The sequence below is a fragment of the Protopterus annectens genome, chromosome 2.part2 (genome assembly GCF_019279795.1).
Source record: "Protopterus annectens isolate FY-2018-M chromosome 2.part2, PAN1.0, whole genome shotgun sequence".
NCBI lineage: Eukaryota > Metazoa > Chordata > Ceratodontiformes > Protopteridae > Protopterus > Protopterus annectens.
The window spans coordinates 386,663,954-386,678,802 of NC_056730.1; the positions used below are offsets into that span (position 1 = coordinate 386,663,954).

Here is a 14,849-nt window from a genome sequence, read left to right on the forward strand (position 1 = left end):
TGCAGTGCACCCAGACCTGCCTCCTTCTGTGATTCATTGTTGGAATATTTAAGTATATTTGTAAAATCTTTGTTTTTTTTTTGTTAGCCAAGTTACTTATGCTATCACTTGAGCTATAGAGGTGTCCTTATTTCACATTGCTGTTGCTTTTTGCTTGGACGATATATTTTCTGAATCTTAAATATTTTAGTATATAAGGCACTATCGTCACCAGGTGTACTTGTTTTGATAATAAATGATGTTGCTGTCCTCTTTTCTTGAACTTTAATATGTCTTTTTTGCTTCTGTTTTATTAACTGTTGGCATTGTATGACCCCACATGATCATTGTTTCATTTTTCCATAATTCCTTTCCTATGTGCCATTCCTATTAAAATGCAATATCTTTTTTTCCACTCACAGACAAATCTGTAAAGGTTAATTTATGCACATGGAATACATAAAGAAAGTATCTACACTGTAACAGTTTCTTTCTTTTCATACCAGTAGGCATTATTATTATTTTAGGCAATTGCTGATAGCAAAAGTCTTTATAGAATTCATTATTGACGATGTTTTCAGAAAACTGACCACTGAAATGATACGCTCTCAGACAACATGAGTCAAAAAGCAGCTATTATTCTTGTACGCATAGTTATTAGATAGGAGCACTACAAGCACAAGAGTTCCAAGCACTCAGAGACGTGTTTCTTGATGCTAGAGCTAGAGTGTCTTGTAGACCATGCAGCCACATGCTAGCATTCAAACCTGAATATGAGTTTAGCCAAGCAGCTGCCTCATAAGACTGCTTGTTTCCTAGGTAAGGAAGTGCTAGTGGGCCAGGTATATCAGGGAGGGAAGCAGGGAGGGGGACTTAAGATTTAAAGAGGGAAAGGGGGTTTTAGGTTTAGCGTGTGATTTGCAGTTTAGATTTAGGGAGGGGAAGGAGATTTTAGGATTAAAAAGTGATCAGAACTTTACGTTAGGGAGGGAAGGGGATTTTAGATTTAGGAAGTGATTTGTTCTTTAGGTTTAGGGAGGGGAATAGGATTTTAGATTTAGGAAGGTATCTTTTCTCTAGGTAGGGTTACTACCTGTCCCACTTTGTGAGGGACAGTCCCTCTTTGGATAGTGGTGCCCTGCAAAGAAATTGAAAAAATGGCAAATGTTCTGAGATTTTAGAACAAACATATTTTCTATACTTGATGTAATAGTTGCATAAAACAGTTATTCTGTATCTGAAACACCTAAATGTGATAAGAAACAGAATAAGCAATTAAAATACTACAAGAATAACCTTTTATTTAGGCCAAAAAGTGAAGTTTTGTCCTTTGTACTGGCCGTGGGTATGTTTTGCCCTGCAACATCTGACGTTTGTACCAAAAATGTCCCACTTTGGGCATTTGAAAAGGTGGCAACCTTATCTTTAGGTTTAGGGAGGGGAAGGGGATTTTAGATCTAGGGAGCAACTAGGACCTTAGGTTTAGGGAAGGAAGGGGGTTTTTAGGTTTAGGGACCACTTGGGGACTTTAGGGTTTGACACTGGGTGGGGGGTTTTAGGGTTAGGATCAGGGTTGTGGTAGGTCTAGATAGCTAAGGGAGATCAAGTTAGTGGGAGATAGAGCATTTGCCAAAATCACGAAGTGACAGCAAGGAAGTGTGTTGCAAACAAATGGCTCATGAGCACTTATGGTAAACCCTATTAGAACAGGGAATAAAAACCTAAAGTGATTGAAACTGCATTAACCTATTCATTCGTTCATTTTTTTTATTCTATTGATTCATTCATTCTCCAATACCTATTTTATCCAGTTTAGGATCAAATAAGAGCTGAAGCTTATCTCACAGATTAGTGGACACAAGGCAGATGTGGAGTACAAATTAGTAAGGTCTAGCAAAACCATAGCAAGATCAAGTTCTGTGATTAAATTTATACCTGCACCATCATAAAATTCTACATTTCTTTAGATGTACTATAGTGCTAGTATGTTAAAAAACATAACTCCAGTAATATATAACAGAGATAGTTAATGTCAGTTGGTATACTTACAGTAATCGTCTTTCAAACCATGAATATGAATTTTTTTCTCTAGTTGCAGATGTATGCCACAGCTGATATTATCAGATGAGATATATGGCTTGAATGAAGTCTTCTGACATTCTGTGAAAAAAAACAGAGTATTTATATATGAAGCTACATATTAGGCTATAGAAGAGTCATGTCCAGTTCTGCAGGCTGCAGAGTATTCATATATGAAGCTACACATCGTGCTATAGAAGAGTCATGTCGAGTTCTGCAGCCTGCACACTAGCAAATTAAAATAAGAAAACAGATGGGTCTGATATTCAGAAAAGCTGCATATAAACAAATAATATAGCCACTCAACAAATACATACTGAATCACTGGGAATAGAATATCTGACTTGTTTAATCATTATAAGAAAATGCTTCCTGCCCTCGATGAGAATTTCTAAGCAATATTCAATTTCTAAAAAAATGAGATTACTCCAAGCAAAAGCTTTCAGTCAGTAAGTCATGGCTCTCAGCCTTTCAACACCAGAATCGAGGCTAAAGTCAAAAATTTTCAAGAAAAAGAATTAAAATTAGGGACACTTTTCATAAATTAGTACCACTTATTTAGAAAGTTGAGTAATAAGAGTACATGAATTAACAAGCATTTTCTGAAGTAAAAGACATCTATAACTATATTGAATGCTATTATTTATTGACTGATTAGGATCCACCACCTTTTTCTCAAAGCATCACTAATTTTAGAAGATCAGATCAAAATTATAATTCAAAATCATGGATGTCCCTGCAAATTAGGGGAGGTTGAGAGGTATGCTGCAGGTATTTAATATGCAATAATAGTCAGACCCATGTGACTGGCAATTTATCAGATGTGGCATATTGATGGAATTACTTCAGTGATTTTAATTTTTGCCTTGTACAAACTATTTGATGGTAGCATGTACAAAATGTTAACTATTTTGGATTGTATTATTTATTTATTCAGTCATTTGATCATTTTTTTTCCCTCCACTGCTTGGCAACTCTCAGCCCCCACTCAGGCAACTGACCTATTTATTTCTACTTCATTAGGCCAAGAGGCAATAGAAAAGGCCATTATTGTGTTAGCCATCACTTTTTGCTATTATAGCCCCTAATCCCTTGTTCTTGGCTAAAATATCTGAGATGTTGATTCTGAAAGAAGTTATCATGATCATAGGATCATAGGAGGTTACTAGGCTAATGGCCCTGGCACCCTTACAAGCCTAGACAAGAGTTTATTCCCAAAAAAAAACCCCTCAGTTAGCACCTGTCACCACTGTCAATGAGGGACAGAAGTGGAACCCTTGGGACAAATCAGTGGTTTCCCATCCACTCATCAAGGTTACGGTTGAAGAGGGTCAGAGAGGTACTCTGTTTGACGTGTATGGGTAGTCTATTCTAGAGACAGGGCAGCCTGTGGAAGACAAACCTGTCTCTCCAGCAGGTTTTGTTAATGTTGCATATTACATTTAGACCTTTCGATCAGGTAATGCATGAGGAGTTAAATTACGGATATGGAGCATCTCTAGTAGTGCAGGGTCCGAGATTTCCTTGTAGGTGAAACACAGTTCACCTCTGAGAAATCTGTAAGATACCAAGTACAGTGATAGTGATTTGAGCATGTCCAAATAGGACAGGTGTTGGAGATCATGTAAATATACACTCATCATAGATTAGTATTAGGCTAACTGCCCCTGTGGGCCATTTTAAGCCTAGCCAATTGCCCAGTGTGAGAAACCCTGCACCTTGTATCTGTTAGGTAAACACTTAACCATTATGATGTACACATGTGCCTGTGTATGTACATAATGAAATGACCCTGCCCCTTGTAGTTAGCATCACAATATGGTCCGTAATCAACACCGGAGTTTCTACAACAGTGGGTATGCTCAATCACATTCCTTTTACTTCTCCTCAGGGACAGGTAAGTCCACTTAGCCAGATCATTCCTATTTTCTCTGCACCACTTCTAACAAGTGCCAAGCCTGCTATTCTAACTCAGATGGTACGGGATACATTCAGGAATACATCTCTCTCTATGCCAGTGGAACTGGCTCTAATTTTTAATTTGTTATACTCACCAAGTACAAGTGACCTTTTCTAATGTTAACCTGTGTTTTATATACAAAATTTGATTCCAGAGGCAGTAGTTCAATTAATGTCTAATTCCAATCCCACTCGCTCTGTGTTCCAGCAGCAAATGTTAACAACTATCACTGTCACACCAATCTGTCTCAGAGGAAGAGTGGTATATAAAATGACCAAGGATAAAGTGCACAGACAAAACATGATAATTTTCAATATATGACTATAAAACTTTAGCAAACAGTTTGTAGGGAACAGATCAACAAACATGTGGTATACAGACCATGTTGCCCACAGGGCTCTGTCCTAGGCCTATACTTGTTTAGGTTGTATCTTTCAGATCTGGCTTTTCTATCTGAGCTATTCTAGTGTCTGTATCCAGATAGCTTGAAAATGGTTAAACAGATTACATCTCTTAGAGTCGGGGCATATTGGCAAAAGAACGTGCCTAAATTGACCATTTGGGCACAGAAGAATAATATCCTGATAAATACATCAAAAACAAAGCATATGAGATTTGGGAGACATAAAGTGAAGGGTGAATATTGAATACAGCACACAGCAATTGAACCTGTAGATTCATTTGAGGACCTGAGCATATGGGTACATCCACCTTTGAGTTCTTCTAATCACATCATTCAATTAATTAGTGATAGTTATAAAACTATAGGCTGTATAAAATTATTTATAAAGTCTAGGAAGTTAGAAATGATGAAATCATTGTTTGTAAGTTACATTAGACCCAAACGGAGAATGGAATAACAATATGGAAACGTTATAAGAAAACAAGCATGAGTAAATTAGAAAGAGTACAGTGGAAATATACCAAGGGCATCCCTGGATGTGAAAATTTAAGTTATTATGAAAGATATCTAAACTTGTACATTGTCTCATACAAATATTTAAGAGGAAACCTTACTCAAGTATATAGGGCATATACAGACAACTACCTCTGGGAATGCTTGAGATTATAAAAGAATAATAGAGAATCCCAAGCATTCCCTGATGTACATTTAAGATTATTAAAGAATAATAGAGAATCATCAGACAACCTATGTAGAAGATTGTATTGGAATGAGAGTTGCACTAATTGGTTCTGTGAGAGAAGAACTGATGCATGGAATAGACTACCAAATTATATGAAAACAAGCACTAGCTTAGATATTTTAAAAAAGCAACATGAAACTTAGGAGTGTAGCAGTGAGGGTAGGAACTTTGAATGTTGGCAGTATGACTGGTATAGGGAGAGAGCTGGCTGATATGATGAAGAGAAGGAAGGTTGATATATTGTGTGTGCAAGAGACCAGATGGAAGGGTAGTAAGGCCAGGTATATAGGAGGTGGGTTCAAATTATTCTATCATGGTGTAAATGGGAGGAAAAATGGGGTAGGGGTTATCCTGAAGGAACAGTATGCCAAGAGTGTTTTGGAGCTGAAAAGAGTGTCAGATAGAGCGATGTTTATGAAGCTGGAAATTGATGGTGTAAGGATGAATGTAGTTAGTGCATAAGTTGGGTGAGCGATGGATGAGAAAGAACATTTTTAGGGTGAGTTGGATGAAGTGGTGGTGAGTGTACCTAAGGGTGAGAGACTGGTGATTGGAGCAGATTTCAATGGGCATGTTGGTGATGGGAACAGAGGGGGTGAGGGAGTGATGGACAGGTATGGGGTTAAGGAGAGGAATGCAGAAGGTCAGATGGTAGTAGATTTTGCGTAAAGGATGGACATGGCTGTGATGAATATGTATTTTAAGAAGAGGGAGGAGCATAGGGTGAGGTACAAGAATGGAGGAAGATGCACACAGGTAGAATATATCCTATGCAGGAGAGCCAGTCTGAAGGAGAATACAGACTGTAAAGTGGTGACAGGAGAAAGTATAGTTAGGCAGCATAGAATGGTGGTCTGTAGGATGATGATAGTGATCAAAAAGAGGAGGGCAAGTGTGAAAACAGTGCCAAGGATCAAATGGTGGAAGTTGAAAAAGGGTGATTGTGAGGTGGAGTTCAGTGAAGAGTTAAAACAGGCTCTGGGGGGCAGTGAAGAGTTACCGAATAGCTGGGAAACTACAGCAGAGATGGTAAGGGAGACAGCTAGAAAGGTGCTTGGTGTGACATCTGGACAGAGGAAGGAGGACAAGGAGACCTGGTGATGGAATGAGGAAGTACAGGAGAGTATACAGAGGAAGAGGCTGGTGAAGAAGAAGTGTTATTGTCAGAGAGATGAAGAAAGTAGACAGGAGATGAGGAGCATGGCAAAGAGAGAGGTGGCAAAGGCTAAGGATAAGGCATATGAAGAGTTGTATGAAAGGTTGGACAATAAAGACGGAGAAAAGGACCTGTACCGATTGGCTAGACAGAGGGACCGAACTGGGAAAGATATGCAGCAGGTAAGGGTGATAAAGGATAGTGAGGGAAATGTACTCACAAGCAAGGAGAGTGTGTTGGGCAGATGGAAAGAGTACTTTGAGGGGCTGATGAATGAAGAGAATGAAAGAGAGAGAAGGTTGGATGATGTGGAGATAGTGAATCAGGAAGTGAAGCAGATTAGCTAGGAGGAAGTACGGACAGCTATGAAGAGGATGAAGAATGGAAAGGCTGTTGGTTCAGATAACATACCAGTGGAAGCATGACGGTGCTTAGGAGAAATGGCAGTGGAGTTCTTAACCAGATTGTTTAATGAAATCTTGGAAAGTCAGAGGATGCCTGAGGAGTGGAGAAAAAGTATTTTCATACCTATTTTTAAGAATAAGGATGAGGTGCAGAGTTTGAGTAACTACAGAGGGATAAAAAAGATCAATCACAGCTTGAAGTTAAGGGAAAGAGTAGTGAAAGCGAAGTTAAGAAGGGGGTGATGATTAACGATCAGCAGTATGGTTTCATGCTGGGAAGGAGCACTACAGATGCGATGTTTGCTCAGAGACTGTTGATGGAGAAATATAGGGAAGGTCAGTAGGAGTTGCATTGTGTCTTTGTGGACTTGGAAAAAGCATATGATATGGTGCCTAGAGAGGAGTTGTGGTATTGTATGAGGAAGTCAGGAGTTGCAGAGAAGTAAGTAAGAGTGGTACAGGATATGTACGAGGGTAGTGTGACAGTGATGAAGTCTGCAGTGGGAGTGACAGATCTGTTTAAAGTGTAGGTGGGATTACATCAAGGATCAGCTCTGAGCACTTTCTTATTTGCAATGTTGATGGACAGGTTGACAGACAAGATCAGACAGGAGGCCCCATGGACTATGATGTTTGCAGATGACATTGTGATCTGTAGTGAGAGTAGGGACCAGGTTGAGGAGACCCTGGAAAGGTGGAGATATGCTCTAGAGAGGAGAGGAATGAAGGTCAGCAGGACTAAGATAGAATATATGTGTGTGAGTGAGAGGGAGGATAGAGGAATGGTGAGGATGCACGGAGTAGAGTTGGCAAAGGTGGATGAGTTTAAGTACTTGGGATCAACAGTTCAGAGTAATGGTAAGTGTGGAAGAGAGTTGAAGAAGAGAGTACAGGCAGGGTGGAATGGGTGGAGAAGAGTGTCAGGAGTGATTTGTGACAGACTGTTACCAGTAAGAGTGAAAGGGAAGATCTACAAGAGGGTAGTGAGACCAGCTATGTTGTATGGGTTGGAGACGGTGGCACTGACAAAAAGGCAGGAGTCAGAGATGGAAGTGGCAGAGTTAAAGATGTTAAGATTTGCACTGGGTGTGACAAGGATGGATGGACAGGATTAGGAGTCAGTATATTAGAGGGTCAGCTCAGGTTGGACGGTTTGGAGACAAAGTCAGAGAGGCAAGATTGCATTGGTTTGGACATGTGCTGAGGAGGGATGATTAATATATTGGGAAAAGGATGCTAAGGATGAAGCTACCAGGTAAGAGGAAAAGAGGAAGGCCTAAGATAAGGTTTATGGACGTGATGAGAGAGGGTATGCAGGCGATTGGTGTGACAGAGCAATATGCAGAGGACAGGAAGAAATGGAAACAGATAATCCACTGTGGTGACCCCTAATGAGAACAGCCAAAAGAGAAGAAGAAGAACATGAAACTTATTATGGGAATGATTGTTTTGGTATATTCACAGGCCAGAAGGGTATTATTTCCCATGCCTGAAATATTTGTATGTATGGATGTATGTGGCATTGCAGGCAGACTCGGAACAAGAACTTCAGCAAATAATAGAGGAATGGAATGCAAAACTGGAGGTACTTGGTATAAAACTGAGTACAGAGAAGACAGCTGTTGTGGTAGCAAATGGGAAATCAGAAGAACTTGAAAATTAAGATTGATGGGAAATTAGTGGAACAGCTTAACAGCTTCAAGTATCTGGGAAGGGTGGTTTAGGAGATGGGACATCTGAATGAGAACTCCAAAGCTAGAATCAGAGGGATTGCAGCCAACTGTCATAGAGTTCCAGGGGTAGTGTCTAACAGAACAATGCAAAAGAAGCTAAAAAGTTAGGGGCACAAAACAGTGGTGTGACCAGTACTACTGTATGGTACAGAACCCTGGACAATGAAGACAGAGCAGTTGCGGAAGAGAAAGGTAATGCAGAGGAAGTGCCTGAGATAGGGTGTCAAATGCACACCATGGAATATATGAAGACATGATGACATCAGAGCAGAGGTAAAGAAGCTCCAGTTGCAGAGAAAGTCAAAGATAGCAGCTTACAGTATGTAGGAAAGCAGAAGACAATCTGGCAAAGAGGATTTGTGATGGAAAGGAAGAAGGCAAGAGGAAACAATGACATCCATCAAAGAGATGGGTGCATTTCATGAGAGAAGACCTGTAACAGTCAGGCATATTAAAGAAGGTAGGAGATGACAGCAGTTCTTGTGACACCCTTATCCCATGTACAAAACTGGGGAAAAGGGGGGGGGGTGCTGATGAAGATGATCATCATCATACCTCTTAATTGTCCAGATTTTCACAGAATGTCCAGATTTTTGTCTCACATTTTTGGTCTATTCCTCATAAAATTTGTAGCTTTCTGAAATTTTTGGCAAATCATTGAAGGCTGAATTCACTTAATAATGACAGGCTTTTGAGTTTCAAACTTCATATCCTTAAGGAAATACATAGTAATACAAGACCTTTTATTTTAGCAATTTTCTAAGTTTATAAGTGCAATATTTAAAATGTGTCCCTATTCTAAGGCTTTGTCTCACGATTATTTTTGTTGTTGACCAGATTTTTTTATGCTAAGAGGTTGACAGCTGTGATTATGATGATGATGATGATGATGAAGAAGACACTGTAAAAAAATGAAAAAAAATGGAAATACATACACATACCTCTCTCTCTCGCTCTCTCTGTATTTATATACACATATATACAATAAATTAATCATGTAATTATTTCAATATCTGCATGGTTTTAAAAACAAAGATGTACATATTATATTAAATAAAACCAGACCCCATGCTAGATATTAAGCAAAAAAAGAAAGGAAAAAAATGGAACATTACACTGTACTTGTTATTTCATCTCTGATTCTTCCTAGAATTTGTTTTTTACCTTAATCAGACATGGAAGAAATAGATACATGCCTAGGTAGGCTGTCATCAGGGAGCCTTCAGTATTGGCAGGTGTCCATACCTATAAACATTTTTCCCAGTAAGGGTTTTCAGTCAGCCCTTTACATGTAACTTAAATGCTGATTTATTACTACTCAGATCTCCCTTTTTGCATATGCTTCTCAGAGTAGCAGGTTATGTCTGTCAAAATTCAAAGCAATTTATGCAAGTGCATATTTCTTTGTAGAACTAATGTAGTCTGGTGATTCTGACTGAGTTATAACCAGACAGCTATTTATTCATTTCAAGTTTCTTCCTGTATAAAAAAAAAATTAGCAAAACTTCAGGGTCAGGACCATATGGCATGTTGCAAAATACACAGCTACAACTACATCCTGAAGCCACATGAAAAACTACGAATAAAAAAAAGGTATGTAAGTGTCATCAGTGTGAACGGCATTTTTGGGGGGGCTAAAACTGGATGCATTTAATGTGATATACACTAGAAAAGATTATGGCCATTAAATATAACAATAATAGTCTTGTTCTAAAAGCCACGCTAAAACTAAGACGTGTCACTTATATAAATAACATGTTAAGAGACATTCCCAGGATTCAATAAACTCTGTGTAGGCTTCATGCAGAGCCTAAACGGAGTTTACATGTTTGTGCAGTGGTGCACAGCAAGCAGTAGTGTGCAAAGCATATTAATGACACTCAGTGCACCTAAGTTAAGTTTCATGGCCGGCAATAAGCAAATGCAGATACAATTCTGTTTAAAATAGAGCACCTACAGTCTGCGGGTTTGTGTAGAATGCCACAATGACCACCAGGGCTTCACAGATAGCTGTGAATCTGTTAGTGCAACATTTCTCCACAAAGGTCAACATAATGTGGGGACATTTAACTAGAAATAGGGACATATTTGTCATAGATGTCAAATGGAAATGTGGCAGAATGAAACTCAAATATACCTGTCATTTTCTATGAGCAAGATTTATTTATTTATTTTATTGCATTTCTTTACCGAGATGGTCCAATGGGCCTAGGTGAGCCTATTTTCAGTGGAGGCCCAAGGAGAAAAGCTACACATAGATTAAATAGTACATACATGAAAGAACACACAATACAGAGTATGTACTGTCACAATTCTTAGAATACTATGAGCACAAAAGTGCAGATTTACAGACTATATATGGACAAAGGCATACATAATGTGGGGACAAAGGCCCAAAAATAGGGATATATTTTTAATATTGCAGTTCCAAACTTTGAAAGTTGATAGAATAATAGGTTGTGCATTAGCATGAACTTTCTGAAGAGGTTGAAGTTTGAAACTCAACTGTCAGTTATCAGTTTCTAACTTCACTCTGCAATGACATGCCAATGATTTGCCAAAAAAACAAAAATGTTATGAGGAAAAGATCACAAATATGAGATAAAAAGTAGATATTCTTTACAAATCTGGACAGTTGAGAGGTATGCACTCAGATGAGTCACACAAGTCCAGAGATTGTCCCAATGGTATGGCAGAAAGCCACAAATTTGATAAGAAAACATCTGGACATCCTGGGAATATCTGGACATTTGAGAGGTATAAATGTGAAGTATATGGTCCAAACACAGTACAGGGCAGTGTACCTACAGTGCAGAATATTGTGATATCATACTCCTGGCATTCTGTACTGAACCTGTGTTAATGATCTGTTAAAGGACATAGACTGCCATGCAAAATGATCACTCAGGAGAAGTTTATATATTGAACAGGGACACACAAAGGAATTGTAGGAATGAAGACAGGGAAAGAGGATAGCTAAAACTCCTTCACATACAGCAGAGAAGGGCATGTCAATGGAAGATGGATGTCGCAGCAACACCAAGCAGATATCTATTTGGTACAGTGTTGACTGTAAAGTGAAAATATGTTGCCTATGACTGTCACACAAGGTAACATAACAATAGGGATAATGTCTGTGAGATAAGCATCCTTACATGAATAATGTAGATGACATCTACCAGGAATCTGACATACAATTGGGGTAGGGTGCATAATGTAAAGCTGTGCAAACTGATATGCCTGAATGGGAGTGTAGTCTCAGCAGAGGTTTCCAGCAAGGTGGCCACAGGTAAAGGATCATGGAAAACAGTACAAGAGCCAACCACAATAATGGATAATATCAGAATAATACCACCACTAATCCCATGTTTCGGACATAAATATGTGATGTAGAGATGTAAGAGTTGAGCCTGGTCACACACAGTTTAATTACTATTATGATACATCCACACTGCATGAGGGTAACCACACACACTGTCCTGACATTGTAGTATCTGCAGGAGGTGTTAAGAGGGACACTGCTATACCTGTATGTGACAGTATGGGCAAAACAGGCTAGCTGTCTTGTGGCAATGGTATAGATATATATATATATATATATATATATATATATATATATATATATATATATATATATACATACACATACACACACACACACACACACACACACACACACACACACACACACACACACACACACACACACAACAATCCACACTGTCACAAATGATATACATGCCATTAATATCGTCAGATACCTATGTATGTAGTGTGTGCATAAGCAGAACAGGTAGCACACATGCATCTGGTCTAACAACTTGATTGGTGTTCTGCACCATCAGACAATCATGTATATGCCACAGAAAGAATACCTAGGTATGGCCAATAAGCTGTGCATCAGTTCACTGTGACAAAGGTGGTACACTTCAATTACACATCACTGTAAGATGTATAGGGAGGTACATGAAGGATGCATTGTATATAGTTACTGGTGTGATGAAGGCTGGGAACCATGAAGGTATTATGGCTTCTGATGTGCATGTCCTTCACACACCCAGTACTTCTGTTACATTCAAGGGAATAGTCAGCACTGTGATCACATGCTGGAGGATGTACCACTTACCATCTACCCCAGAACACATGTCACATACCTATTGGTCTGATTATAGGGTGTGATGTCCACATTATACTTGGGTGATGTGTTTGTTTCCTGTTTCAACAAATCCCTCCATGTTTCTTGTCAATGAAGGTGTAATGGCTGTGGCACCAGTTTTTGGTAAGTGCTGATACTGTCTTTATTATACTAATATTATAGACATTATAGTTGGAGTCAATGATTGCCCACAATCTGTAGTCTTTCTGGTAGCTGTTTGGACACACCATGTGCATGTTATCTGTGATGTCTATCACTTAACTAATGGACAGGAAAGGGCCTAGCAGACACCTGTGATGTACTGACATGATCACTGGACCTAAGATATAGGTCATGTCACACATTTCAACATAGTGAGATGCCACATATGTCATACACTGGTCTACCCATTTGGTGATATAGCTGTTTATGGCCACATATGACAGTGTTGATTGAATACCTCAGTGTGGATTTGTGTCAAATGCCTTGACCTGGTCAAGTTCCATAAGATGATACTGTTGTCATCATGCATGCTTTTGATGACCTCTTTGATGACATCTATTAGAAGTAACAGACTTGATATAAGAGTAACAACTCACAAAGATCTGTTGCACACACCTGGAATATTACTAATATACATGTAGAAGAGGTCCATGATGACATCTTGGCCTATCTCACAGATGAGGAGAGTTAGGATGTCTCTATACAGCCATGCATCAGGTGCTCTCCCCCCAACTCAGGTGGATGCACGTTGATATACACCCTTTTATGGGAAAATAGGCTGTGTGGATGGTGTGTTGAACTGTGTATTCAATTGTATGATTTATGGCATTGTTGGTCATTTGCAAATATCCAATGGGCTTCCAGTACCTGAGGTTTAAGTGTCATTAGCGGACCGGAGTTCCACTGTGGTGACCCCTAACCGGGAAAAGCCGAAAGAGGAGTCTCTAGGAGAAAAGCTCAGTGTTGCATACATTTGCACAGTTGTGTCAAGCTAACAGTAAAAGTACTGGATGAAGAAATTACAGCATGAGTCAAGCTGGATGGAGGAAGCGGGCCAGTGAGGTGGATGGATGGGGAGGATGGGCAGTAAGAAGAGAAAATCAACAGCAGTTTATTGGATTTGGAGGAGGTGAATACTTGCCGTTCCTTGAAGTTCCAGGCTTTTGGATGAGGTGAATACTATAGCAATAACCCACGCCTGGGTGTGGGTAATGCTGGATTTACCCACGGTTGGTGTGATTTGGCCACGAGGGCGAAGCCCGAGTGGCCAAACAATTGTGGGTAAATCCAGCATTACCCACACCCAGAAGTGAGTTATTGCTATTATACAATGACATTATTTAAGAAAAAAAATAATTACTTTTCTTAAATAATGGCATTGTATAATGCCTCCTTGCTGCCCTTCCGCAGCTATCTGGTATTCTGCAGCAGTTCTGATGTACTGCGCATGCGTATGCCTACGCAGTACATCAGAGCTGTGGGCAAAAGCAAAGGAGAAAGCAAGATCTCTGTTGCTTTTTACAAACTGTTTCGCTATGTTAAATGGGTTTAACATAGCGAGACAGCTTTAAAAAAGCAACTGAGAATCTCCGTTGCTTTTTTAAAGCTGGCTCGCTATGTTAAGCCCATTTAACATAGAGAGACAGTTTTGAAAAAAGCAACGGAGAAAGCAAGATCTCCGTTGCTTTTTACAAACTGTCTTGCTATGTTAAACCCATTTAACATAGCGAGACAGTTTTGAAAAAAGCAACGGAAAAAGCAAGATCTCCGTTGCTTTTTACAAACTGTCTCGCTATGTTAAACTCGTTTAACATAGTGAGACAGTATGAAGCAATGGAGATCTTGCGTTCTCCGTTGCTTAAAAAAACAGTTATAGTAATGGAAAAAGTGCACGTTTTTTGAATATTAATGGGGGGGGGTCGTTGTATAATAGCCGACTTACAAGAGTATGCAAAGGTTCTTTGTGAGAGGTGCTTAACTGTGGATTTGGAGGAGGTGAATACCTGTCGTTCTTTGAAATAAATGTGTTTGGGGGTTCATTTGCTTATTTCCAAGTGGATTTATTAACAGTATGCTCTCTGGTGTCTTCGGTGTCGGAAGAGGTGAACACCAACCGATTCCTTGAAGCTGGACTTTTTATCACGAGGTGGACTTTATCGCCACAGTCTTTGCAGCAATACAATATTGTTTAGATTTTGCTCAGTACGGGACTAACTATCTTTTGTGGCAGTTGAGTTTTCAGTCTTCAAATTGTT

The 14,849-nt window shown here is 39.3% G+C and overlaps 1 protein-coding gene across 1 annotated transcript in view; it reads right to left on the reverse strand.

Moving 5' to 3' along the window:
* CDC20B (cell division cycle 20B) overlaps positions 1-14,849 on the reverse strand; it is a 453,794-nt gene that overhangs the window by 291,793 nt on the left and 147,152 nt on the right. Inside the window, exon 5 of the mRNA XM_044064423.1 lies at positions 2,029-2,139. Coding sequence (XP_043920358.1) covers positions 2,029-2,139 — 111 coding nt within the window. The remainder of the gene's footprint in view (positions 1-2,028; positions 2,140-14,849) is intronic.